A 25339-nucleotide genomic window follows, 5' to 3' on the forward strand; every position below is an offset into this window, starting at 1 on the left:
CACAATATATATGTATTTCTGTGTACTACACAGGGAGCCTCAGCTGTGGACATCTACCATGTAGATTTCTGAAGGGACGAATTCAGATGAATTCCAGAGAACAAGTTTTACAGGCAAGGCAAATGACATCCTTTTCTTACAGAAGAGAGAAGTGGGAGAAAATAGTGGAAGAGCAGTTCAGGCTGTATATCTACAGCATATTGCAGATAATCAGCAAGTAACACAGGGAACAATTTTAAAGGGGAAAATGAATAAAGAAAAGCATGTAAAATGTGTACAGCAGGGTCTAAATCAAATGGCATTACAGGCACAATTACCTTCATATGGAAGAAAGATAAGGCAAAACCAGACAAATAAAATAGCTACATAAAAAATTCTGTGAAGAGTTGAAAAGCAAAAAAAGAATGCCAGGAATCAAATAGAAATGGAAACACTGACATTTCCAACAAAATGAAAAAGTAAGGAACAAACCTTAAAGAAGAACAGGCAAAGTGAGACACAACTATTCAGGGACTGAAACAAAAAAAAAAGTTTCACATGCTACAAGTAAGAGAGAAAAATGTAGGTCTATTACTCAATGTGGGAAGAAAACTCATAACAGATGGCACGGAAAAGACTGAAGTGTCTGATGCCTTTTTTGTTTGAACTGATGCTTCAGTTTTCATAGCAAGGTTTCAAGCAGATGCCTGGCAGTAATATTAACAAGGAGGTAGAAACAATAGTCTTAAAATGTCTAGGATAAGTTTGAGGAGAAAAGGTTAGCAGGCCCTGAGGACACTTACCTCAAACACTCTGTGAATTTGCAAAAGCAACACTGGAACTATTTATAATTGTATTGGAAAATTCTAAACTAGATGGCTGGAGAGTGGAGAAGGGCAAAGATACTATCTAGTTTTGAAAAAACTATGAAAAAGGAAATCAAAATAGAGATGATTCAGCCAAATTTCAGCATCCAAAGAACACCACATCAAATTATCAAACCATCGGTAGGCAAGCAACAAGAGATGAGAAATAACCATTACATATTTGTCAAGAATCAATCATGAAAAGTCAATCTAATCCTTGCTGCAACAGGGTAATTGACTTAACATATAGGCAGAAGAAGTAGATGTGAGATATGAGCTGATTTGAGACATGTTTTGACTTTTATAAGTCTTTTCACTTATTCATACTTGGATACTCATGAGCAGGTCAGGGAAATATGATCTATGTGAAAATAACATGAAGTAGTGCCTGACTAGTTGAAAAACTATGCTTAATGTATTACTGTCAATAATGTGCTGTCAAACTTGAAGGACACATAAACTGGAGTCCTGCTTGGATACTGTCACAAAAGGGATTAAATAAGAACAGTGCCATATGCAGGCTAGAGAAAATAATTACTGAGCTTTATTTGATGGTGGTATATCCTCACCTGAAGTACCTCATCCAGGCTGGGAGATGGTACTTCAAAATGGCATTAAAAATTAGAGAAATTCAGAGATGTGTGATGAAATGATACAAACAAAACTTGTCTAACATTTTTACTTTGTCATGAAAAAGAAACAAGCGGGACATGAAAAATGAGAAAATTCAGTGAGTTAAATTCCTATAAAAAGTGGTCATTCAATCTCACTGGAAACAGGACAATATGATTGGTTTTAAGGGATATTTAAAAATAAGAAACCCCTTCTAAGTTTAAGGATATTCCAGCATTGCAACAGGTTACCTCAGAAAGTTGTGAAACTCCCGCAGGATCAGTATTTATCCAAATTTACCCAAGCCAAAATATGTCAGTGTACCTTAATCAGCCTTACAGCCTGGATAATATCACCTTTGAGGTCCCCTCCTGATCTGAATTTCTGAGCGTCTCTGAAATTCCCTCCTAGATGGATTTAAAGTATCTGTGCAGTCACCATAGTAGTGCCCAGCAGAGGGAGCAGGGCAATTACAAAAATTTTAATTTAACAGTAACTAAAGAGTCGCTTTGCCTGAGGAGTCCCGTGTCATAATTCTTATAACCTAAACCAGCTTTCATAATTCAGATATTAATAGATGGACCTGGGAGTTCCTAAGAAAGAATAAAACAGAGCCACTTTTCCATGACACTTCGGCACACCTGAAGTTAACCAGAGCTTCTAAATCAAATCTAGCCTGTGTGTAGTGAGTGCAATTTACTGTATATTAAACTTAGTCTGAAACCTTTATTTCACTTTCAAATGTATGGGGCACTGTAGTCCTTAATATTGACTGATACAAGCTATCTTCAATATAAAGCCTAATTCAGTCACAGAAACAATAAATGTTTTATAATTCTAGACAGTTCTCTCAACAGGCTTATATTTTGTCCGAAGATTCTGTTCCTTAAAATCAATACCATTTCATCTGTAACAACCATGGCGCAAAAGTAGTTTCAGCTTATCAGAAAACTTTGTTACTCTGCTATAAATATGCAAAGATTGACTTAAATTGAGATCTCTCAAGAAAAAATTTCTTTGGACTTTTGATACCATTTGTACTCACCCTAGCCTGCACAGTTCAACAGCAGTTAGCTCATCACTTCCACAGACCATAACAGCCCAACAGGCATTTCTTCTGACTTCTTCATTCTTAGAATGCAGCAATTCAACGAGTGGTCCCAGCCCACCTACATTTCTTAACTATTAAAAAAGCGAAAACATTTCCACTTACATATTTCACCTATCCCAGCAAGAATAGCCTGTGAAATTCACCTCCCAAAACATTCAAGCTTTGTATAAAAGCTACACTGGGCTGAATAAAGGTCATTTATGGGAATTCTGTGTTTCTGTGAAGTCTGCATAGGCTGGAGCTTTAAGAGTGGTACAAGGCAGACATCCCTTCTTGCTCTGCCCTGCTTTTCAGTTATTAGGCTGCAGCATGGAACCCAAAGAGACTATGCAATCCAAGACTGCCACAGAGAGTTACACAGCGTTTTCTGTGTTCTGGTGCCTCCTAGCAACTAATTTACATCACAATACATTTGAATTTGTATTGTAGGTATGACAATCTTATTAACATCCTATTCTCTTGTGTGCTACAGTATCTTTCCTATACATGCTGGAGGAAATATTGCTCATTTGGATTTTTGAAGAGAAAGACATTTTAAGGACACTGAAAGAGGTAGATTAATTATCTATGCCCCTTATTCATGTCCTAATTAATAGCCTTGACCCATGAGAAAAGCCCAGCTTATGATTTATGAATGCACATAGCATCATTCTTATTTATGAGAAGAAAATACTATGACCAATTCATAAACAGCAAAGAGTTCAACTTGCTGGATGTCATTGATGAAAGGATTAATTATATTTTGAGTTTTGTCTGAAATACATTTACTCCATGCACATCCAGTATCTCATTAATCAAGGTCAGACATTGCTGTTCAGGCCTTGAAAATGGGCAACAGAACACTGAGGGAGAGTAAAGAGGACTGAACTTCCCATCTTCAAAGTTCAGCCGACAGTTGCAGCTGAAAGAAACCTTGATGTTTAATGCTTCTAAATATACAGATCAAGATATAGCCCTGGTTAAAGCTCATTGAAGTCACTGAAAATCTGAAAAACAGTAATTTGGTGCAAGCATACACAGTAGTGAAAATTCAAGTTAAAGAAAACCCTTTCCAAAATCTAAAAAACTGAGCTATATTTAGCAGAACAAGTATCACAAAAATACGTAACTACATAGAAAGCTCAGGACTTCTAGGTCAAACACAACAGATTCTGATTAATTCAGAATCTGGTTAATATAACTCCCACCTCAGATCTAGAAACATCATCAATAAACACAACCTCAAAGAGTAGTTTTACCTCAGTTCGTGCATCAGCATCACAACCAAAGGCAGCCACAGCAAACGCTGCTTTGCTCTGCACTTGGCTGTTGGTTGAGCGCAGCGGCTGCACAAGGGCACTCATGATGCCATGGCTCTGGATACTGACACGGGATGGCTCTTGCAGGGACAGATTTGTTAGCACTGCAATGGCATTGGAAATGGCTCCATCTCTCTGGGCGTTCAAGGTGTTCATTAATGGCACAATTCCTTCAGCCTCAGCTACAACACTAGCAAAATGAAAAAGGGGAAAAATATTTGTTATTTTAGGACCATTTTTTCTTCTTAGTATGCTGTTTTTACCAACTAAACTAGTATTACAATTCAAGATTTACATATATACATATGTGGTCATCTGTACATATAATTGTGTGTGTGCGTGATTTCTATGTGACTCACAGTGAGAAGTTCAAGAGGCACAATCTCAGCAGACAAACCAAGTCACAAACTTCTGGATTCTTTAACTTACAAGGACATGGATTATTTCTGAGGTATTTAACAAGTAAATTAAATTCTGCATCTTTTCAAAGGTGCAGAATTTCAGTATCTTTAGTTCCAGGCAAATGCTTCTGCAGCCTCTTACCACCTCTCCCCATAAACATTCTAGAACTACTAATGAGGATTATAGTGAACAGAGTATCCAGATCAACTAGTGCATTAACAGCAGATGCAGTTTACATATTTCCTGTTACCAGATGATATTGCATCCATGGCTGAAGGGTGCTGCCCCTCAGCAGTGCTGGAACAAATGCTCCTGTGGACACGTCCTAAGATAGACGTGCAAAATAATCTATTATTTTATTGTTATTTCAATATATGTTAATGTTATTTCAAATAATATTGGGGAAGATGGTTGGGATTTTTTTCTAAGGAGAATCTCATAGATCTAAGTTAGAGAACAGTCAAGGGAAAAAAAACAGCTGAAGAAGCATTATTAATGAAATAGCAACTTTGAGCATGAGACAGCAGAAGGTGTAAGGAGCTGTACTACTAGAGGATATATAATTTTACTTAAGGCTAATCTGTTTGTTAAACAAAAGTTGGCAATATTATTAGAATTGAGAATGCACAGATGGCAAGTTGAATTTTCACTGCAACTTCTTTTTATACCCTCTATTAATACATGTTGTCTACATCAAAACCATTAAAAAATCTTCAAATAAAGAGTTTACACTTTTTATAAGTTCTGCTGAATTTCTGTGAACATAGTAATAAAAGACATCTGTATGTGAAAATCCTTTACTGTAACAGTACCATACCAAAATTTGACTAATATTTGGATAACTTTCACAGTTACAAAATAAACCAAGCTTAGAAGTATCACATATAAAAGAAACCGCTATACTACCAAAGACTGCTGGCATTGATAACAAACAAAAAAACCCATGAGGAATGCTGATAGTCACACTTCTATGCAAACAGGACAGAAAGTAGAATACATGCCAACCTGTGCCACTAATAATAATTATTACAATAATGCCAATACATGAGCAATGTGATGTAGGTCTTACTGTGAACTCATCTTAGTGCAAGTATCTCCACATGGTCAGAGAGGGGGATACAGATGCTCCTGAGCATACCTGGAATGAACAACCAGAGCCTAATGGGATTTGTTACTCTCATCTCTGCCTCAGGTGCAAGGCAGTGGCAGCTCACAAGCAGTGCTGGAGCATGAATGTAACAATTCATGCAGACAACAGTTACTTGTTTAGAAAATCAGGGGAAAAGTAGCAATCCAGGGACTGAAGGTGCAGCATTAAGATACAGGGTCAGTTTGGTGTTGCCTAATTAACCCTCCTGGAGCACCAGTAGCTTTAATGCAAGCACTTTGGTCTCCATTCAGAAGTAAATCCCATGTTTTCAGATGTCCCACACTGCACCCCTCTGTCTTCCTTCAAGTAGCTGGATTTCCCTTTGTGTGTCCTCCCCTTTCCTACTTGACCAGATCAAGAAGAGCTGAAAATGTTTTATTTGCTGGGTGGCTTTTCCCCTGTGTTTGTTTTGGGTTTTTTTACTTAGGTAAGGCCACGATACTTATTTGGTTAATACTGTCTTATCTTGCCCAAGAAAATTTTATCCAAATTTTCAGCTTCAGGACTGTTGTAGCTCTATCCAGGCTGCTGTATGTGAAGAAATTCTGGACATGCTGATTGCACATGTAAGAATGAGCTGTACACCACATGTATCACAGGCTTGCTGGAAAACATCACATTAACAGCATGTGTAACAATGCCATGAGGTACCTGCTGGCACAGCTTGGGTGAGACCCACACTACACACACAGCTGCACACAGTGAGGTGTGTCCATGAGCTATCAGACTTACTGCATCATGCAGTGCATACACACTCACTTTACCCAGGAAGGAAAAAAAAAAAAAAACAAAACAAACCCAAAAGCAAAATCAAGCAGTTTCTTCTTTACGATGGATACACAGAAATTCCAGGATTTATGGGACAGATTCACTACTCATAAAATGCAGCACTGCATCTCACAGGTGTAGTATATCCAATATTTCTGCAGTAAGTACAGGACTTACTATTCCTATAGTACACCCAAGAATTCACATATTCTCCCACTGGAGCTCTTAGTAAACATATAGGCCCTAACAGACTGGCTACAGAATGATACACAGCACTGAATGACGTAGCACACAACATAAGCAGATTTACAATAATTTCCATAAAACCAGCAAGTAAACAAGCACTTAACAAAAGAGCAAGGTGACGGCTCCTCATGATCTCAGAGCTGACCTCAGCAAGGTACAGAGCACAGCCAATTTTCTCAAGTGCCACTCAACTTCAAACAGGTTGAGAACCACTGATTTAGAAGATCATACATATTTATTTCTATCCTGTGTTCTACTTCTGCGCAGACTTGTTTTGAATGCCAGTTTCATGCACATAGTTGAATCAAGTAGCACATCTGAGCACAAGGCAAAAAGAATTTGTTCCAAGTGACAATGGCTGGTAACAAGAGTTGAAGGTAAGCAATACCTTTGAGAATAAGTTTTTAAGAGGGCGTGAACATCTGAGGCCAGTGCTGTGTCCTGGTAACAGAGGTGCACACAGAAGAAGGAGGAATGGGGAATCTATAGTTCAACTCACTCCTACTCCACAGGCCTCTGGAGAACACAGGAATAGCACTGTCATCCTGGGCCACAGAACCTGACCTCAGAAGGGAGCTGAGAGGATGAACATGGTTAAGTTTAAGGTGCTGAAATACCACAACACTAAGTATGAAGGTCCTTGTTCCCTTTTATCTCGGGCAGAGACATGCACTGTGTAAATTTTTTATTATGAGGCAACAAAAGTCAGAGAATGCTTTTACCAGCTCTGTCTTTGCTTAATGCAGATCAGCACTAGACTCTCCCTGCCTCCAGAAGACTCTCCTTCAGACACATCCTACTGAGACTGCAATTTATCAGTGCTTCCACTACAGAACTATATCTTCAAGGAAGAAGTGAGCCTTGGTTTAGCTGAAAAGTATACACTTTTTGATGTGGAAAAGGAGTAAATTAAATAAATTCACAAGTTTTTTCCTCTGTGTTTTGTATATATTCAATGTACATACTTTCCTAAACAAAGAGAAAAGGGGTTAGGAAAAAGGAAAGACGACAAGTGAAGAAAAAAAAAAGGATGTCACATTTGCCACATCACCATTTTTTCCTCAAAAGTGGAAGCAGCCTATTCTGAACAACAAACAGGAAGAAACAAAAAGACAAAACAGGTGTAGGAATTGCAGAGTTTAAATTAAAGTTAAAACACTTGAAATGTTATGAATTATAAGCACATATTATGATCCTTAAAATGCTTAACCTAACAGGGTTAGGCATTTACCTTTATCATGGTATATACAGTTCAGGTACCCTAAGGACCCTAAGCATGCTCTTTAGTGAAACAGTAAAGTTCTGATTACAATTGGATTCAAATTACTGTATTCAAGAATAGCTATTTTTTTTTCAGCCGTCATTGGGATTAAAAGTTTATATAATAAATATTTAATTTATTAATTTTAAATATACATTGTAATGTTAAGACATTTTCTTGAAAATTTTCTAAGAGATAATACAAGACTCAAAGAATAAATGCTGAGAGACTGAGGAAAACCAAACATTTTCTTTACTGCTTTTACTGCAAAAATAAATTAAAACTTGACAACAAAATCATTACCAAAAACTTCACAATACAAACTTTTTTTTTTAACAGACATTTTGGAGATGTGTATGGATGTCACTGAAGTGAGTATTTTGTTGCTTTAGTTGTCTGGGGTGCAGGAGGAAAGCTCAGATATTGGGACTTGTGAAAACAATCAGCAGTAAAAATTTGATTAAAATCCTGTGGGGTTTTTATACTTCATTTTGCTTTTAGTACTATAAGCACTCTGCAGCAAGAACCACCTCTTTGTTGGCATCACAGGACAGTAAAAGCTCTGCTCTGTGACCAAACCTTCTAGCCATGGCAAGAAAAAGAACAGATTATTTACTTAGAGCATCAGGAATGGTCCAGCTAGCTTTTCTTCCTGAAGAGAAAATCTAGCCTAAGGGAGAAAGCAACTAAGAGTGTTCAAAGAGCTTTCAGAAAACACTGAGATTGCCCCTCAAGCCCCCAACCTGAACAACCTCTGGGGGAGGGGGGAGAGAGGAGAAGAGCTGTACAGCTTGACACCACTGTTTACTCAGGATTGTACTAAATTTACACTAGTGAGATTGACACTTCATAAAAATGGTAAAGTATGTTTGGTTTTGTTTCTTCTACCATGACTGAACATAAACTGGTTTATAATCAATTATATTTTTATTCACTTCTATGCTGTTTACTGCCCCCCTTCCTGACTGAGGATTTGACACAATTTCTGCTCAGAAAAAAATTCAAATTTTTCCTCCTCACTGGACTTCATTTTTTTCAAATGTGTTTGCAACTGCATGTTTAATTTCTGTGCAAAATTACTGTGATTGTGTGTGAGGTGCTTAGCTAGCCATTTATGCCTGTGCATAGCTGATTTTCATACATAATTGCATGTAAATTATGCATAAGAATTATGCATCTAATTACACACATTTTTTAAAATCAACTCTATCTGTGTTAAATCGTATGACTTTTTTTCACACAAGGCATTTTTGATCCAGCTCTCTTATGCAATTTCTGTCTGAGAAAGAATATCATAACCAGAAGTTTGAAAAAGCGTCAAGAAATAGCTTCCTTTTTTATTCCTTAAATGTATTCATATTCTTCATTAGCCTTGTCATGCCATCAGAATAATCACATCCAATAAATGTCTTCTGCACTTATCAAAAATTTCACTTTGTGATTTAATTATTTTCAAAAGCAATTGAATGTTGTAAATAGTCACTCGTATTTTATTTAAAGACTAATATTACTTCCGTTTTCTTCACTAGTCAAGGGAGATTAATGTCAGTATGTTTATTCTGAATAAGGGAATCTAGCACAAGAGACTCTGATCTACAATCTGGGGGCCCTTTGTGCTTCAATAAAAATATTGATAATATCAACAAACCATATTAATTTTTTATTTCAGGAACTGAAGCCTCTATTCCTATTTTCTAATGACAAGTATCTTGTTAAAACTGTAATAAACCCAAAACTTAATAAACCTCACAGTCTGGATGCAATAAAATCTTAAACTGTCTGGGTTAGCAGAGACTGTAATACCTGACTCTCATTCAGCAATTCACAGAGATCTTTTAATGTCTCTCATTGAACTCATCTGGCAAAGTTACATAGATCTCAGTTCTAAAACTGTAGTATACCTAATTTAAAATATTACACGAGAATTGGTAACGAACTATCTGTTCCTGATTGGTAATGAACTATCTGTTCCTGATTTAGCAATTCACAGAGATCTTTTAATGTCTCTCATTGAACTCATCTGGCAAAGTTACAGAGATCTCAGTTCTAAAACTGTAGTATACCTAATTTAAAATATTACATGAGAATTGGTAATGAACTATCTGTTCCTGATGCCTGAGACTTTCTGTTATAATAATGTTTGCAACCTTTCTGAAGAATTTCTGGTATTTCCACTATTATATGGAAGGCTTAAAATTCAACAATAGAAACCCCTTTTGCTCCTGAAACATCCTGTGGTTCTTCTTCTTTGGAAGCACCAGCTGAGGAAGGATAACAGAGCTGTGCCAAGTCAGTCTCTAAACACAGTACTTTGGATTGTGAACTTCAGCTTTCTCTTCTGGATAACTCTTTTCTGGACAACTGGGAATATATCTCAAACAGCAGCTGTCTGTTTTGCCTTGCTACAAGCTCAAGCTCTTACGATGATTTAGGGTGCAGAAATTTATGCTTTTAGCTTTGTCTCTTTAAATTACATCTCTAAGAAAATACACATAAATGACTGTATTACGATAAAATTACTAAGGTTGCATGTCAAAATGTTAAAGTTACTTGTGAAACCCTATTTTTACCAGATGACAGTCCAAGTGACTAATATGCCATAGTCAGTGCACAGGTTAAATTCACAGCAGGGCAGAATTAAGCTTGCATGGTCAGTCATAACCCTGAAATTTCCTCACAGAAAAATTTCCTTAGTTCAGATAAACAACTTCACACTTTAAATAAACAAATAAACAACTTCACTTACTTAAAGTTAAAATATACACTTAAATAATTTGATTTAGAAATTTACTACAAAGAAAATGTGCATGCAAAAGCACCAATACATTTGTCTGAAATATTTACTTATATGTAGAATAACCCTTGCCACTTTTAATTAATAAAAGGCATATTTTATCTCAGTGCATATCACTGAATGACATTGCAAGGATACACACTCAAGAGTAATCACAGTACTTGTGCCACTATGCAAAAGGAAGTTTTCTCTCCCAGGCTTAGGAGTCTCCATCCAGGAAGAAAAAGTTTTCACCTGATCCCATAGAAATCCATCATGGGAAGTTACAGGTGACAACAAACATGCTCTAAGTGAAATTCCAGCTGTCCACAGCTAAGATAAACAGTGATCATACTGCAAGGCTTTGAAAGTAGGGTTGTACAAACAGGTCAAAAGATTCTGCAGTATCTACAAGGAGTAAAATTTCTATGTAGTTATCATCATCCCAGGTCACAAGTGTTCTGTGTTCTGTCTAAAACTATTTTGGACCTACTTAGGTTTCCATGCACTTTAAGATGTGGTGACATGAGATCTGTGTTAGATAGAGATAAATGTTCTATATTGGTCTTTGTCTTGAATATAACCCCAAAGTTAAAGAACAACAACCAAGGGGAAAAAAAAAAAAAAAAAACCACCACCACCACCAAAACAAAACAAAAATAAAACCAAACAAAAACAAAACAAAAAAACCCACACCCAAACCCTAGGAGAATGCATGACAATTTTTTTTTTTTTTTTGGTGAAAGAAGAAGTCTACTGGGAAGAAAACAGTTAAGAGTGTCTGAGCCTACAGAAGGACTTTCCCATGCAGCCACACCTTCCCAATCTAAGAGAAAAATACAACAGCTGGCTGTATTAAAGGTTTTTGACTGCCAGCAGGGCACAGACCCATGGGTTGTGTATCTGTCATCTGATGTGATGCTAAAGTCTTAATGGGAACCCATTTCTGAGTGACAACCCAGGCACAGGACTTAACTCAGCTTTTCTGCCAAGGGAAAAATTTGTCATAAAATATTTTGCAGTTTTCAATGGAAGTCAAGATGTAACTTGCAGGGAAAAGCTTGTGAGCTCTTAGGTAGTGGATAATGACTTAGTTGTATTTTTGTTTTTTTTTTTAAATACAGTTCCTCCCACAATATGGATATAGAATAAGAGAAAGGAAAAAGAGGAACCTGTTCTTGGCCTGAGATAACTGTATTTTACAGAGTGTAGACGTGGATGCTAATGTAAAAAAGTAACTGCATAACCCAAAAAACTCAAAAACATCCCTTTACCTTGCAGCACATCAGCTCAAAAGTACAATTCCGTCACTAGGGGTCAGTATTAAAACATATTACAGCTACACAATACAGTCAGCATTCTATTGTTGATTTCCTCCTTCAGAAAAACGAACTTATGTCATAAAGAACTAAAACCACAAAAAAAGACAAAACCTACAGTGGATTGTCACCTTTTTATGCTATTAAATTTGTGTTCCTGTTCTCATAAATTAATACATATATTCATACAAATGTATTATCTTACATAATATTGACACTTTAATATTTATGTGAATTAGGTTCTATCTACAGTCTTGAAAGAGAAAAGCTATTACTAAGTTTCCCATTTTCTAATAGAGAAGATTACTACCTAGTGACATTACTACCTAATGGTAGTAATCCCAACTTCCTAATAATAACAATATTTGAAATGTAAAAAACCTGGATGTTCTTCAAATTTATTCCTTGACAGCCATACTCATAAACAATTAAAAAATCGATTGTGTACTGAAAATCTCAGTTGAAAAAGGTGAGACACTCTCACCACAGGTGAAACAGATTGAGGATGTATTTTGAGTCATTAGATCAGTGTATGAATTTCAGTTTGGATTAATAGATATAACATCCACTAAAGTCAGGGAACAACTCACTTTCTCCTCACTGGTTATCCATAACCAATGAGTTCCCAACCTCTCCTCCTATCCCAAACTGCTCTCAAATCTTTACAATCTTGATACATTTGAGAAAGCATGTATTCAGATGCTGCACTAATGCGTAGAACTGCCTATATGGATATAACCTTTGCGAATTCAAATAGGTTCTCTGATTCCTGTGAATTTAAGAATTAGAAAATTAAATAACATCAAGCTTGCTGACTTTGTAAATTTTGGGATGATACTTTATTATCTTGAATCCAGAAATAAAACAGAATTTTGTCACATGACACTTATTATAAACCCCAGGAGAAATATCCTGTTATAAGTCTGTCATGTACCACAACTTTCTGCAGTCCTTGGTACAAATGAAGAAAAACCATCCTCTTCCTTCTTCCCCCAGACCAAATTCTAACTGAATGCTATAAATTTTGATGTTAAAATATACAATTTAGGACAAATATTATTGAGGCTAAAAATTAGTTTGCATGTCCAGCATGAAGTTCTAAATTTCAGAGCATATGTTTTCCTTTAGTGGCAAATCCATTAGGTGCCCAGAATTCAGACATTGCCAGATTTTTGAAGGCAGCTATTAGAAATGGCATTTGTGCTATGACAATACTGAAGGAAAGAACTGGTCAAATTCATGTCTGACTAACTGGTATACGTGAGAGCTTATTTCTATGTGCTACTTCTCTTATCGTATTTATATTTAACATGATTATCTAATCCTAAATACATGAAAAGTGAAAATAATTGATTATACTTTAAATGAGAAAAAATAGGCAGAGGCTGAGGTAAGCCATTTGTTCCACGATTAGATGTGTGGCACAGAATCACTTATTTTCCTGCCCAACAGATGACGCTGCTGTTTCTTTGTTCGTGTGCAATTGTTCCATTCGTGCATCACATCCGTTGCTGGAGTGACTGCACCCACACTGCCCGGTGCCTGGACACAGCAAAACCAGAGAGCTTCAGGGATTCTTTAAATGGCATTCTGCTGCCCAAATAGCTATTTTCAATAAAGCAAATTATTGCTCTGGATTTAAAAAAATGTGATAGATAAGACGGATGCAAATAACCAGCTGAACATAATTCTCTTTTTTTCCAGAAGCAGACCACAGAAACAAATTCTGATATGTATTATCAAGGATGACCTCAGAGCTATGCACATAGTAACATACCACATTAGAATAAGCACATGAGATATTAAGCTGCAATGTACTTTGCAATTTTATTTTTACTGAGCCTAAATATTAACAAGAATTTATCATCAATATTGATCAGATTAGAACTGCCTTTATGGTAAAATTCTTACAAAAGCATATTCTGAGATGTCAGTCTATAAACTAAGGAGGCATTTGACCACCGTATTTTTTCCTATGCGCTATTGTGCTATTGGGACACAACATCAGCTCTGCAGCAAAAACTTAAACGCTGAAATATTTTAGAAATTATTTATATTAACTGCTATGTGTTCTGGTGGAGATCCTGTTGAAAATCCATGTTTCTCCAGCAAACCTGAATACTCAAACCACTTATATGGGATTCATGTCCTCTTCTACTCTAGATTTTTTGTTAAAATACTACAGGAAGCAGAGTAATTCATTAATTTATTAATTTTTGCCAAATTGTGGTTGCTTGATGACTTGTGTCAAATGACAAGCTGGTCTCTGTCCCGTTCATCGTGAACAGGTGTTCTAATTACCAAACCTCCACCATATTTGACACCGTTATTAGCTGTCTCAGTTGAGGAACAAAGGATTGATTGGGTAGGGGTATAGAACTAGCCTTTCATTGCTGTGGGGAAGCACCTAAAGGTCAAGGTTAATATACATTAGTGGGGGGTAGTATTGCCCACTGCCTATGCTGCTCTTGTGCTATTAATCAATGAAACACTTTATGAGCTACCTATGTTGGGAGTTTTAATTACACTATTGCTTTGAGTTTTTTTCTGTACTATATGAAAAGCTGGAAGTACTTTTTGATATTCCTAACAAGAACAACAAATCTCCAGCAAAAATAGCAACATCTTGTATTCATTTTATATCCTCAAATATATACCGTACCAAACAAAAGAACAAGGTACACATCCTTCAATCAAAGTAACATAGAAAAATGCTTATGACATGAAATACAGCAGAACACATGCATATGAGTTCAACAAGGTTGAATATTTGACTGGCCAGTAAAAAGTGAAAGCACTTACAGCAAATTGTCTTCCCTATCACTGGACCCATTTTGTTCTTGCCACATAAGGTCCACCTGCTGCTACTACCGTTCTGATTTTATATTCTTGGAGGGTTTATAACAAGAATCTAATACATAACTGATAAAAGGGCACTAGTCTCATCAGTTTCATTTGAGATCAGAATATTGTCAACATAATCACACAGCGAAGTCACATTATTATAAAAGTGCATCAGCATCTTCATTATTTATACACTTATTTTCAGTGGTCTACAGGACATACAAATGAAACATTCTAGTATGAAATATGATTATGGTAACTCAATATGGAATGAATTTTCTCCAAACTATTTTTTTTTCCTATTATGTGAATGTAAAATAAATATGGGTCTGATAGTCAGTCAGTGAGCTGGAACTATACCAATTTGTATCAGCTAAGGGTTCAACACTATATATTCATTTATAGATCCTAGTCACACTCAGACCCTTCTGTGACTTATTAATGGTTTTGATTTAGAAATGAAGCTTTGAAGTAATTATATAGTCACATGGAATTCATCCAATATACATATTTAATGTAAATTATTGCTTCCTGATTTTCACAGAAGACCTCTGATTAGATTATCTGGTGCTTCCATATTGTACTTGAAGCTGGATTGCGAGGAGAGAGAAGTATATGTAAGCCACCTTTGCAATTTCCTGACTCTGCCCAGCAAGAAACAAATACGGACTTCATTATAATTGCAGAGGAACAGAGACAGCTATTTCCCTGCCTGAGGTCTCAGAGAATTGTTCCAGCAGTTGAGCTAAACAATGTCCTGACTATCTCCTTAGCAAAAGAAATGGAATGAGTTGGCAAAAGCTGCTATACCAACTCAAAACTCTCCAGAGATGCCCTTTTCACAATATGAAACCTCAAAGGGCTGCACTACGAAAACCAGCTGTAGTGGAGCTGAAAGTTTGACCTCTGGACTCCAGCACTGTGCTTGTTTTATGTGTGTGTGACTCCCACTGACACCAACTGAAGAGTCCAGCACATGAGGAGAGCAGAATATCAGACAAAAAAAAAATGTACTATGTGAATCTGAGAACAGAGTATTATTCTCTTGTGTCAAATTATTGCTCCATCTGGTAACATTAAGTGAATACAAGTGACTATTAGAGCTGAATGAATAAATTGAAACAATTTGTTTTGTGAGTTATTTTACTTTTTCACTTCAAAGAATGCCCGTGACTTTATTACAACTTCTTTAAGTATATTCCAGAAAACTTTGAAGGTTTTTTTTTTTTGGTTTGTAAGTTACATGTGATTGCTCATATACATCACACTGTTCTGTTACTTTTTCCTGAAGAGGACTTCTAATAGAGTTGGGATAAAAGAACAATTATTTTGGAACATATAGTGAGCTAATCATTGTTACCTTTGTTAGTAATTTTGGATTCTGAAGGTACACTTCTTTTCTTTCAGAGAATGCACTATAAGCCTTCTCTATTACTTGGGAAATAATTAAAAAAGGAAGAGCAAAACAATGCCAATGTTCAGAAGATCAATCTCCCTCAAAGAATGGATTTAGATCAGTCAAAAAGGTTGTATGAACCATCAAGTTTTAAAATGTATCAATGATTTTGGATTATAAAAAAAGAGCTCCACATCAAATGCTTTAGATTATAAGGCATATTTTGCTCGTATGTTCTCTTCAAAACATGATTTACAGCTCTGCTTCCATTACATCTGCTTCATACCTTTCCTTGATGACGCTAACGTTAGTAGAGACAGCACAACTCTTGTAACACTGATGAGAACCTAGCTATTCCAGGTGACTCATAAGCACCAAAAAGTGCCTTATAGTCAAATTCAAACAGACCTGCCTTGTAGGATAAGATGAGGCATCCTTTAAAAATCAAAATATTATCACTTCAGATTAGAGTTTAAAATAATAATTTAATTATTGCAGACTCACCTTGCATTTCTAGGACTGGCTGTTGTCAAATTAGTTAATGCTGTCACTACAGCTTCTTTTACCTCTTCATTATCACTGCTTAGCAACTGTACTAGCTGAGGAATCCCTTTGAAAGAAGTAATTACATATATGAACATTTAAATAAACCATGGCAGTCTGCAAAACTGTAATATTCTCCTTATAAACAGAAAAAACCCACAAATTCACATTTCATCCTTTCCCACCTTACTTACCCTGGAGTCCAAGGACACATTTACTGTCCATATTCTCACACATGGCAGAAATGGCTTGGGAAGCAGCAATTTTAACTTCATCATTGTTAGTTTCCAAAAGGCTTAGGAGAAATTTCTCAACCTCTTCCCAATGTAAGATTTTTCGTATTTCAGCTTTAAATGAGAAATAACAATAGCATTAATCTGCATTTGTTTTCCAAATCAGTGAAAGGATATTAATTTGATTTCATTTAGTTGTTGGAAATATTTTGGTAACAGAGGCACCAGCCACTAAGAAATATGCACAAAAGACCTGAGCCAAATCCCCTCATAAAATATCCTGAGTTGGAAGGGATACGCAAGGATCATCCAAAATCCAGCTCCTGGATTAGGCTTCACCGAACTCTGAACCAAGCCCAAATAATGACAAACACAGTATAAACATACATAGCCCAACAGAATGCAAAGTTTGTTCTCTGCAAGACTTTAAAACCACAGAATGCATACAGGCTTGATGGAAACAGCTTTTCCAATGCAAGAGATCATACTTATTCAGGATTGTGCTGAACTTCAGTTTATGCTAACAAAGTCCAAATGCATAAAACTGAAGAACATACCAGTGAAGGTACAACTGAACTTGGTGAAATACCACTCAATGTATTAAAATAGCCAAAAAAAGGCAAGGAGCATTACAAAAAAAAAGTTCCGCCCACTTTGCAGAGAATTTGAATTTTGTAGTTTAGCACAGTGTTGACTGCTGACCTACACTGCACTGACCGGCAGCAGCTGCGGAAGGAGAGATGCTCCTTCCTCTGAACAAGTAACAACACACAGCACCCACAAAATATCTACAGACATCTGTATGTAGATACCAATAAACTGATGAGCTCAGAAATGCAGGTGTTTCTTAGAAAGATCCCTGAAAGAAACTTTCTCATGCAGAAAGGCGCTGGAGAGCACAGAAGCTCTACAATGAGAGTCAATAAACATTTAACCATATGCATAATTTAAACCAGACTAATTGCATGCTGGAAATTATATCTACATAGCAGAATTTGGAATGTATTAAAGAATTTCAGGAACTGAGAAGTCAGTAGGACTTCAAAATATTTAGAAATTTTACCACTGCATGCTACCATTCTGAGGGATCAGTCCCTTGTTTGGATTGTTGTCCCCCCAAAAAAAAATTTTAAAGGTAAAAAAAATATTGTAAGTATTCTTTTAGATAAATCTGATTCTGTAGTGAATAAAAGTAAACAAATACATGTCCACAAAGTCAATGAAAAGCAAGTTTGATTGAAAATGTAATTAGAGCAGAAATGACTCAAAGCATGGAGATGAGACGGGTGCAGTCAATTTCTCCTCTTCAGCTCAGTTTTAAACTTTTTTAGAATCCTCAGATACGCAAATGAAATCTCAAAACAAAGATGCAACAAATAAAACAGAGAGGATTTTAAGTGTCAGCAGAACTTTGGCCACAACCTTGATGCCTATCAGCCAGCTCTCAAGAGAAGGCCTCAGTTGGGATGAGAGACTGTTTTGACAAGTTGTCAAGTATGTCGCTGGCCTATTACTTGCCAAGGTAGTCCATAATCCCTAATAATGATCTCTAGAGGTTCTTCATGCCTCATTAATTTGTTTATTGTACAGCAAGTTACTTAGTTGTTTACAGATTTTCTTAAAAATAATTCTTGCTTTTAAAAGCAGCTATGACGATGGGTAAGCATTTATTTTAAAGATAATTGATTCCTATACTAAATAATAATAAGAATAAATAATTTGAATGAGTGAAAATAGTAATTTAAAATACTTTAAACAGAAAAAAAAATTATAATAATGTAGAAAAACATATTGAAATTGAATTTATGGTAAAGAGTATGTATATATATGTATGTATGTATATTTATGTAGCTAGATCAATAAAAATTATTAATATTTCAATATCCAGGTGCCAATTCTATTTAAGGGATGAACATTTTCTGCTGATCCTCTCTCTTTCTGTATGAGTTGTTTGCGTTGTGTCCTTTACTACAGACTAGAATGCACAACTGAAAAGCATAGTTTATGCTGAAGTACTTCGTATGTCAGTGCCAACACCAATTATACAGTGATTCATTTCTTGAACCCTAATTAATTGTAATTTGATTTAACATGAAGGAAAATCAAGCACACACAACTAAAAGAGTTTGGAGTATCAACCGTTCTGTCCAGATTTTAATGGATTGACCCCATGGTGAGACAATCTTTATTTTTCAATATATTTTCCTACTTCCCCCTCTTACCCCAAAATCATGATCTGAGTTCTACTGATTACTTTTCAGGTCACTGTCATCACCTTACGGAATTATTTATACCAATTTCAAATGAAAAAAGTTAATGTTAAATAGTATCATGACCTCCCACTGATCTTGGGCTGAGAAAAAAAAAAAAGATCTGTATTATGAAATGCATTTGTTAATCAGGCTACAGAGCATGTTTAGTGTGCTTCCCTTTGAGCGTGAGATGAATTGAGATACACAGAAAGAATGTGGAGAGCTTCAAACCAGAAGTTTGGCAGAGTAAGCGTGATCATCACTTTCTCCATATACACTCCACAGTGTTTTGTTGTTGCTGGTGTGTCTGGCATTGTCAGGAGAAAATCAGGCTCTCCTTAATCAACAGTCCAGATAATCCACTCACAGACATTCAACAATTTACAGCATTACATTACAATTTAGCATTCTGAAATGACTGCATTATTTGGCAGGCAAGGCAGGAATCACAGTACAATTCACCACTGTAATTCTGAGCACACAAAACAAAATAATCAATAAATTAATATATGAAATTCAAAATTATGTTACAGAACAAAAAAAAAATTAGGACAAAGGCATAATGATTATGCATAGAAATATGATCCATTTTAATGTACTTAAACAGAGCAGCATCCTAAAGATGCTATTTAAAGTTGAATATCATGTTTATACCATGTAATTTATTCTGATACTGAGAATAACTCTTAAGGGATAAATATATCTTATAACAACAACACACAGTTACAAGAGTCCCTTTCCAAGGGGTTGGAAGGGGCATAAAACTGCTTGCTATGATCACATCTATCAGGGGAAAAAAACCAATCCAAAACCAAATTCCATCTGTCAACAACAATAATTTCAAAAACAGATACTGTTGTATACTCAGCTGCCAGGATTAAAAAACAGCTAGATACATGTTCTGTCATGGCAAAAGTACATTTTTCATTCCAATGAAAAGCAGTATTTTTTTACCCAAGTAAATAGGAAATGTTGGTAAATTGCAATCATGATTATCAAACCTGAAGAATGTGGGTATAGCTATAGCAAATTTAATGAAAAAGACACTACAGAACTAAGAGCTGTCTTGTATTATACTGGATTCACATCAAGGCAAATACTAGTATAGTATACTTTAGTGTTGCATTTTGGATAGGCTGTTTAGTATGCTTACAATCAGAATCCAATCAAAAACCAAAAACTGAATATATTTCCATTTTCTTTTTGCACTTGGGCTGTTTCTTATACTGGCCTTTTCTTTTCACTGCAAGGCTGACTTTAGACCAGTATCTTTAGGTAGCTGCAAAATTTTCAGTGCTTTTGGGGACTACATTGAGCAGCAAGTTTTCTGGACTGTGGTGTTTTCCACTGCACCAGGACAAGAAGTTTCCTATTGTCAACTGGGTGTCACCAAAATTCTACAGCTTGAAAGCAAATATTTTAAATCTCCTTTTGATGTATTTTCCCAGCTTGCTCCATCCATACTAGCTGTCATAGGCTGAAGAAGAGAGCAAACCTTTATAATGAAACCTCATTGACTCCATTTGTAAAGAAGCATGACAAGAAGATGCATCTTCACTGACGGTAACATCCCATGATATAAGATCATAGGCAGTACTGTAATATATTATGTGTGGTTCTTGCAACCGCGCTTTAAAAATGTGCTCAGACATGCTTCTACTAACAGCTGCTAAAATATTAGGCCACAAAAACTGAAAAAAAAGTGTGAAAGAGGAAAAGAAGGCTATGCTTATTTGAAAATAAATATGATAAAGGAGGAAGATGCAGTAGAAAGCAGTGGGAGCAAATATAAATCTGCTTAGCATACAACTTACAAGCCTGTCACAGGACTATAAAAATGATACTGACAGTCCTAAGTAGCATAATAAAATAACAACACAGGAAAATACACAAAGAAAATACTGACATAAGAAGGTCCCTTCCTGCCTTTGATACCTGAACATTAATGAAAACAATTTTCAGTGACTTGCCAAGCTTCCAATAGATAATGACAAAAGCAAAGAAAAACCCACAGAATACTTGGACAGTCTTTCTGTGTATCATTTTCAATCCAAATAATTACAAATATTGAGGATATCAAACTAAGCAAGGTGAAAAAAGAATCAGAAAGATAGCATGGGGGGAGATGAAAGGAGGTCTGAAATATGGCAGAAAGGAGAGATTATTTTATCAATGTATTAAATTAAATGACCTATTTTTAAAATACACATTAATCCACAATTCAACCACAAGGTGCCAGAATTATGAATGAAATATTTAAATTCTACTGTCATAAATATCCCTTCACAGAAGTAAAATCTATAGTTAGAAGTATGTTATTAGTTACATTGCATTTTATTATACAACACTACTTTGGCACATGTTGCAACTCAGTAGCCAATGTATGGAAGGAATTTCATGTAGTTTGATTAAAAGAGCATCCTTGTGGGCATAAATGATGAGCATGTTCTGCCTAATTCAGAATTCCTCAGTGAATTAAAGAAAAGTATATAAAAAAGAACTATAGGATGAATAATTATAAAAAGATTACAATGAAACTATTTAACTCCCCTGGGAATATTAATCTGCAAGCCATTTGAAAGGTTTCCTTTCATGCCTCTGTTAAAGGAATTTGTATTTGAAATTGCCTGACATTTAGAAGAGCAGTTGAATGCAAAAGGAAGTCAGCTTGCAATGAAGTCTTAACAGATAGAGGCAGAAACAGTGCCAGCAAAGGTGGCTTAAGATGGCAGTCAGCTGGCATCACTAAACAAAAGACAAGGATCATATTTTCAGAGCTCCATTTCCCTTTGAGGACAGCATTTTACAAGAATATACCAAAATAAAATAATAAAGATAAATTGAAAAGAAATTGAGGCAAAACCATAATATTTCCAAATATATACATATACATATATACATATATATAAATAAAAAATCTCCTAGCATCGAATTGCTGCTCTGATTGGCAAGACTCATCACTGTAATTAATTCTTGCCAGTGCTTTCCTCAACACAAGTACTACCCTCAACCAGAGAAGATTCTGGATAAAAATTTACTTCATAAACAATTTCATATCCATGGATTCTTGAAAAAGTCACATACAGTCATAAGCTGCCTTGGTAATTGCCTTTGCTGCATTCTTCTGAATATCAGGAACAGTAGAGACTTCTAAAAATGAAATTAGTTTTTTAAGGCCTCCTGTCAGCTGAATCTGTTGCAGAGTATGCACATCTTCAAGGCAATTTCCCAACACAGCAAGAGTTTCGATATGTAGATTGCTGAGTTCCTAATAATTTTTTTAAAAAACAAACAAACAAACAAACAAAAACAAACAAAAAACCAAACAACCTTGAAATCAGGACTAAAATATCTTAGGCTTTTAAGTTTGTAGGATAATTGTTGCAACTTTCTTTTGGACATTCTATCCATACTGCAAAATACATATTTACAAATTCATATTTTCATATAATTTATTTGATGATGACTTAGGATTCAACACGATTTATTAAAAATAGTAAAACCCCCAGAAGTTTTTAATTTACATCAAAGCAGGCTAGACAGGTACTCAGAATGAGCCTGTGATCTTAATACTTAAAAAACTTCACTAATATCTCTATGCATTATATTTCCCATTGTGACACCTGAACTCCAGAAGCACTGAGTCTCATAATAACATAACATGATAGGAAATTGTGTCTAAAGCCATTATATAAAGTAAACTCAATTCAAAAATTTAATAATAAACACTTTGGGAAATGTCTTTGCTTCTTTTCTTAGTAAGCTAGATATGCTAGTTTATCCTATTTCTACCAAAGATCCCTCCAAGTAAGTAACTCTTTGTTCTTATATCTCTCTTCCATAAAATAAGTATTATTTCTCATTAGTCATACAAACATCAGCACCAAGAACAAAAAAACTTTTAGGGCAAGTAAACCATACATTGTTTTCCAGTATATTCAGAAGGCAATCTAATCCCTTATTTTCTCCCAGTAATATCCTGGTTTCTCTGTCTTTGCTAATTACTTCCAAGGTTTGAAGGGCCAATGACTGAATGACCGGATATTCAGATTCCAGTAGTCCCAGCAAGGGTGGAATTACATTCAGTTCACGAACTGCAGCACGGTTTTGAAAATCCTGCAGTAAAATATTCCAACAAAGAATGTTAGTGATAGAGAATATAACAATACATCAATTTCTCACTTTGCAAAAAAAAACCACCAAAAATCTGATTTCAGACATTAAAAAATGAGTCAATACTGCAGAGCTTCCAGTTCTTTCAGCAGTCTTCTTTCTTTTAAGCTAAGAATCAAACTGAATATAATCAAGCTCCAAGAACCTGAAATTCTAGGGGTTTTCATGATTGAAGTACACATCAAAAAATCTAGTCCTGTATAAAAAAGCCTATTTATTCTTGATTTTACCATGTTTGCCTCAACATAAATGTTTCTTTTAGAAAGTTTTAAAATTTAGTTTCACAATTTTTATTTACCTCAGTGGGAGGAAAGCAGTTTTTTGCACTCTGCTGCTGTTGCCTGGTTATATCTTCTTTTGTTTTAGCAATTATAAAATGACAATTTAAAATTTCAACTTTAAACAGGGAATGTGCAGCTTAATAAAAAGACAGTAGTTGATTAAATTAAAAAAGAAAATAAATAAATAAATTACAATTTCCTTTTAAATAGCTTATTGCACATGTGCAGCATGCAATTATCCTTATCAATATAAGCAAGCACCAGGTGCAGTTATCCAGATATACCCTGCAACAAAGACAGCGAGATAGTAAAAAAGGAGAAAGAGTAAAATGTGATTCTGAATAGACATGCTCTGATGCCCCAAAAGAGATAGAGTTATAAACTGAATTCATTACTGAATTGATTCGCTTAAGCCATGGGAAAGAACTGCCACACAAATGCACCATTCTTTTGCTAAGAAGCATATGGATGACATTAGTGGAAGTAGCCAATAACAAATCTATTCCTCACAGTATGGAAAGTAGCTGTTGACAGCATTCTCCTATCATTAAAAAGATGTTCCAAATTGTGCTATGGACTTGCCAGTCAAAACAAAAAACAATGCAATTGGTAGTTCCTTAATTTACAGGTTAATTCCAACCTTTTCAATAGACAGATTACAACTCTCATTACTAAGATTAACATTTTTCAACTAAGACAGAACGCAAATTATTATTTAGTTTTAAAAATCTGAACCTCATACTGATTTTACTTTTACTGCAGTACACCAAAAACAACTGCATTAAGTTCAACAGAATTAAAAAGCAGCAATATTCATAACTAATTTAACAATCAGGGACTCAGGTGCAAGGACTCAATGTTCCAAAATCATCCATGAACACTGTGGAGTAAAGGAAGCAAATATTTTAAAATTACACACAGCAATATTTTAAAATTATCCACAGAGAATGTCAGGGGTGGGGGTGCAAATGCTTATCTGCCTCTGAAGTTTAGGACAACAAACAAGACCAAACTTCACCTGTACCAAAAGGTAGATACACTCCAGTGAATTCTTCTTAACATCAGGATCAGGGCTACCTAGCAGTCTGATAAGCGGTTCTAAACCACCTTGCTCAAATATTTTTACTTTAGTAGTATATTCAACAGCCATATGTGCTAGACAAAGAGTAGCAAACTCATGGATAACTACGTCTTCTGTGGGGAAAAAAAAAATACACATTTTAATTAAGTTTTATTCAGCACAGAATATTTTCACTAATTCAGTAGTTTAAAGCATTATTTGAAGTCAATAAATAATAGCTGTTAACCATACCCAATGTGCCCATAAACATCTTGCTCCATCTGTACAACACAAAACACTACTTAGTGAGCTACAGAGCTACTCCTATAAAAGCATTTACCTATTTAACATGTACTAGGAAAAATCACATTACAGGGTAGATTTTATTAAATTGTCTGATAAAATGGCAATCATAAATTATTTCTGACTATACTTTTGCACAAGGAATGAATACTATAAGGTACCTTCTGGAGCCAGCTGTGATATAAGTGAATTTGTGACATCCAGTTCCCTCAGTAACTTCCTGACATCATCTACAATGAAGTAAATACAAACATGTAGTCTTCCATTTGGCAGTGTTGGCTGAATAAAGAAAAAGAATCTGCTCCAACCAAAATTTACTTATGGTTATCCCCTGAGTGACAAAAAGACCTGACTGTGAAAGGCACACAACTAAAGTTAGACCAAGATCATAATGGGCCCAGGAAAGAAAGCAGAGACTTTCAAGTTGCAGATGACATCCTTTGACATTTGATACACATGAAGTTCCTCT

General features: G+C 35.5%; 1 protein-coding gene and 1 long non-coding RNA gene across 7 annotated transcripts in view; one reads left to right on the forward strand and one right to left on the reverse strand.

The window, feature by feature from the left end:
- The window catches only part of ARMC3 (armadillo repeat containing 3), a 63299-nt gene that overhangs the window by 15453 nt on the left and 22507 nt on the right, over window positions 1–25339 (reverse strand). For 4 of the 5 annotated variants that reach the window (XM_053997619.1, XM_053997609.1, XM_053997599.1 and 1 more), the window contains 8 exons: window positions 25032–25100; window positions 24526–24701; window positions 22975–23169; window positions 22138–22321; window positions 16763–16915; window positions 16530–16635; window positions 3807–4056; window positions 2503–2639 (listed from right to left, as the gene is read on the reverse strand). In XM_053997619.1, the coding sequence (XP_053853594.1) occupies window positions 2503–2639; window positions 3807–4056; window positions 16530–16635; window positions 16763–16915; window positions 22138–22321; window positions 22975–23169; window positions 24526–24701; window positions 25032–25100 (1270 nt within the window). The remainder of the gene's footprint in view (window positions 1–2502; window positions 2640–3806; window positions 4057–16529; window positions 16636–16762; window positions 16916–22137; window positions 22322–22974; window positions 23170–24525; window positions 24702–25031; window positions 25101–25339) is intronic. The other variant, XM_053997624.1, reaches the window with a different exon arrangement.
- LOC128818367 (uncharacterized) lies at window positions 3032–7327 on the forward strand. 2 transcript variants are annotated; one of them, XR_008440470.1, is made up of 5 exons: window positions 3032–3120; window positions 4228–4317; window positions 6700–6809; window positions 6945–7068; window positions 7179–7327. It is a non-coding gene; the product is annotated as an uncharacterized LOC128818367 (long non-coding RNA). The 2 variants fall into 2 exon arrangements; XR_008440468.1 differs by having other exon boundaries at window positions 6945–7037.

The sequence above is a fragment of the Vidua macroura genome, chromosome 1 (genome assembly GCF_024509145.1).
Source record: "Vidua macroura isolate BioBank_ID:100142 chromosome 1, ASM2450914v1, whole genome shotgun sequence".
Taxonomy (NCBI): Eukaryota; Metazoa; Chordata; class Aves; order Passeriformes; family Viduidae; genus Vidua; species Vidua macroura.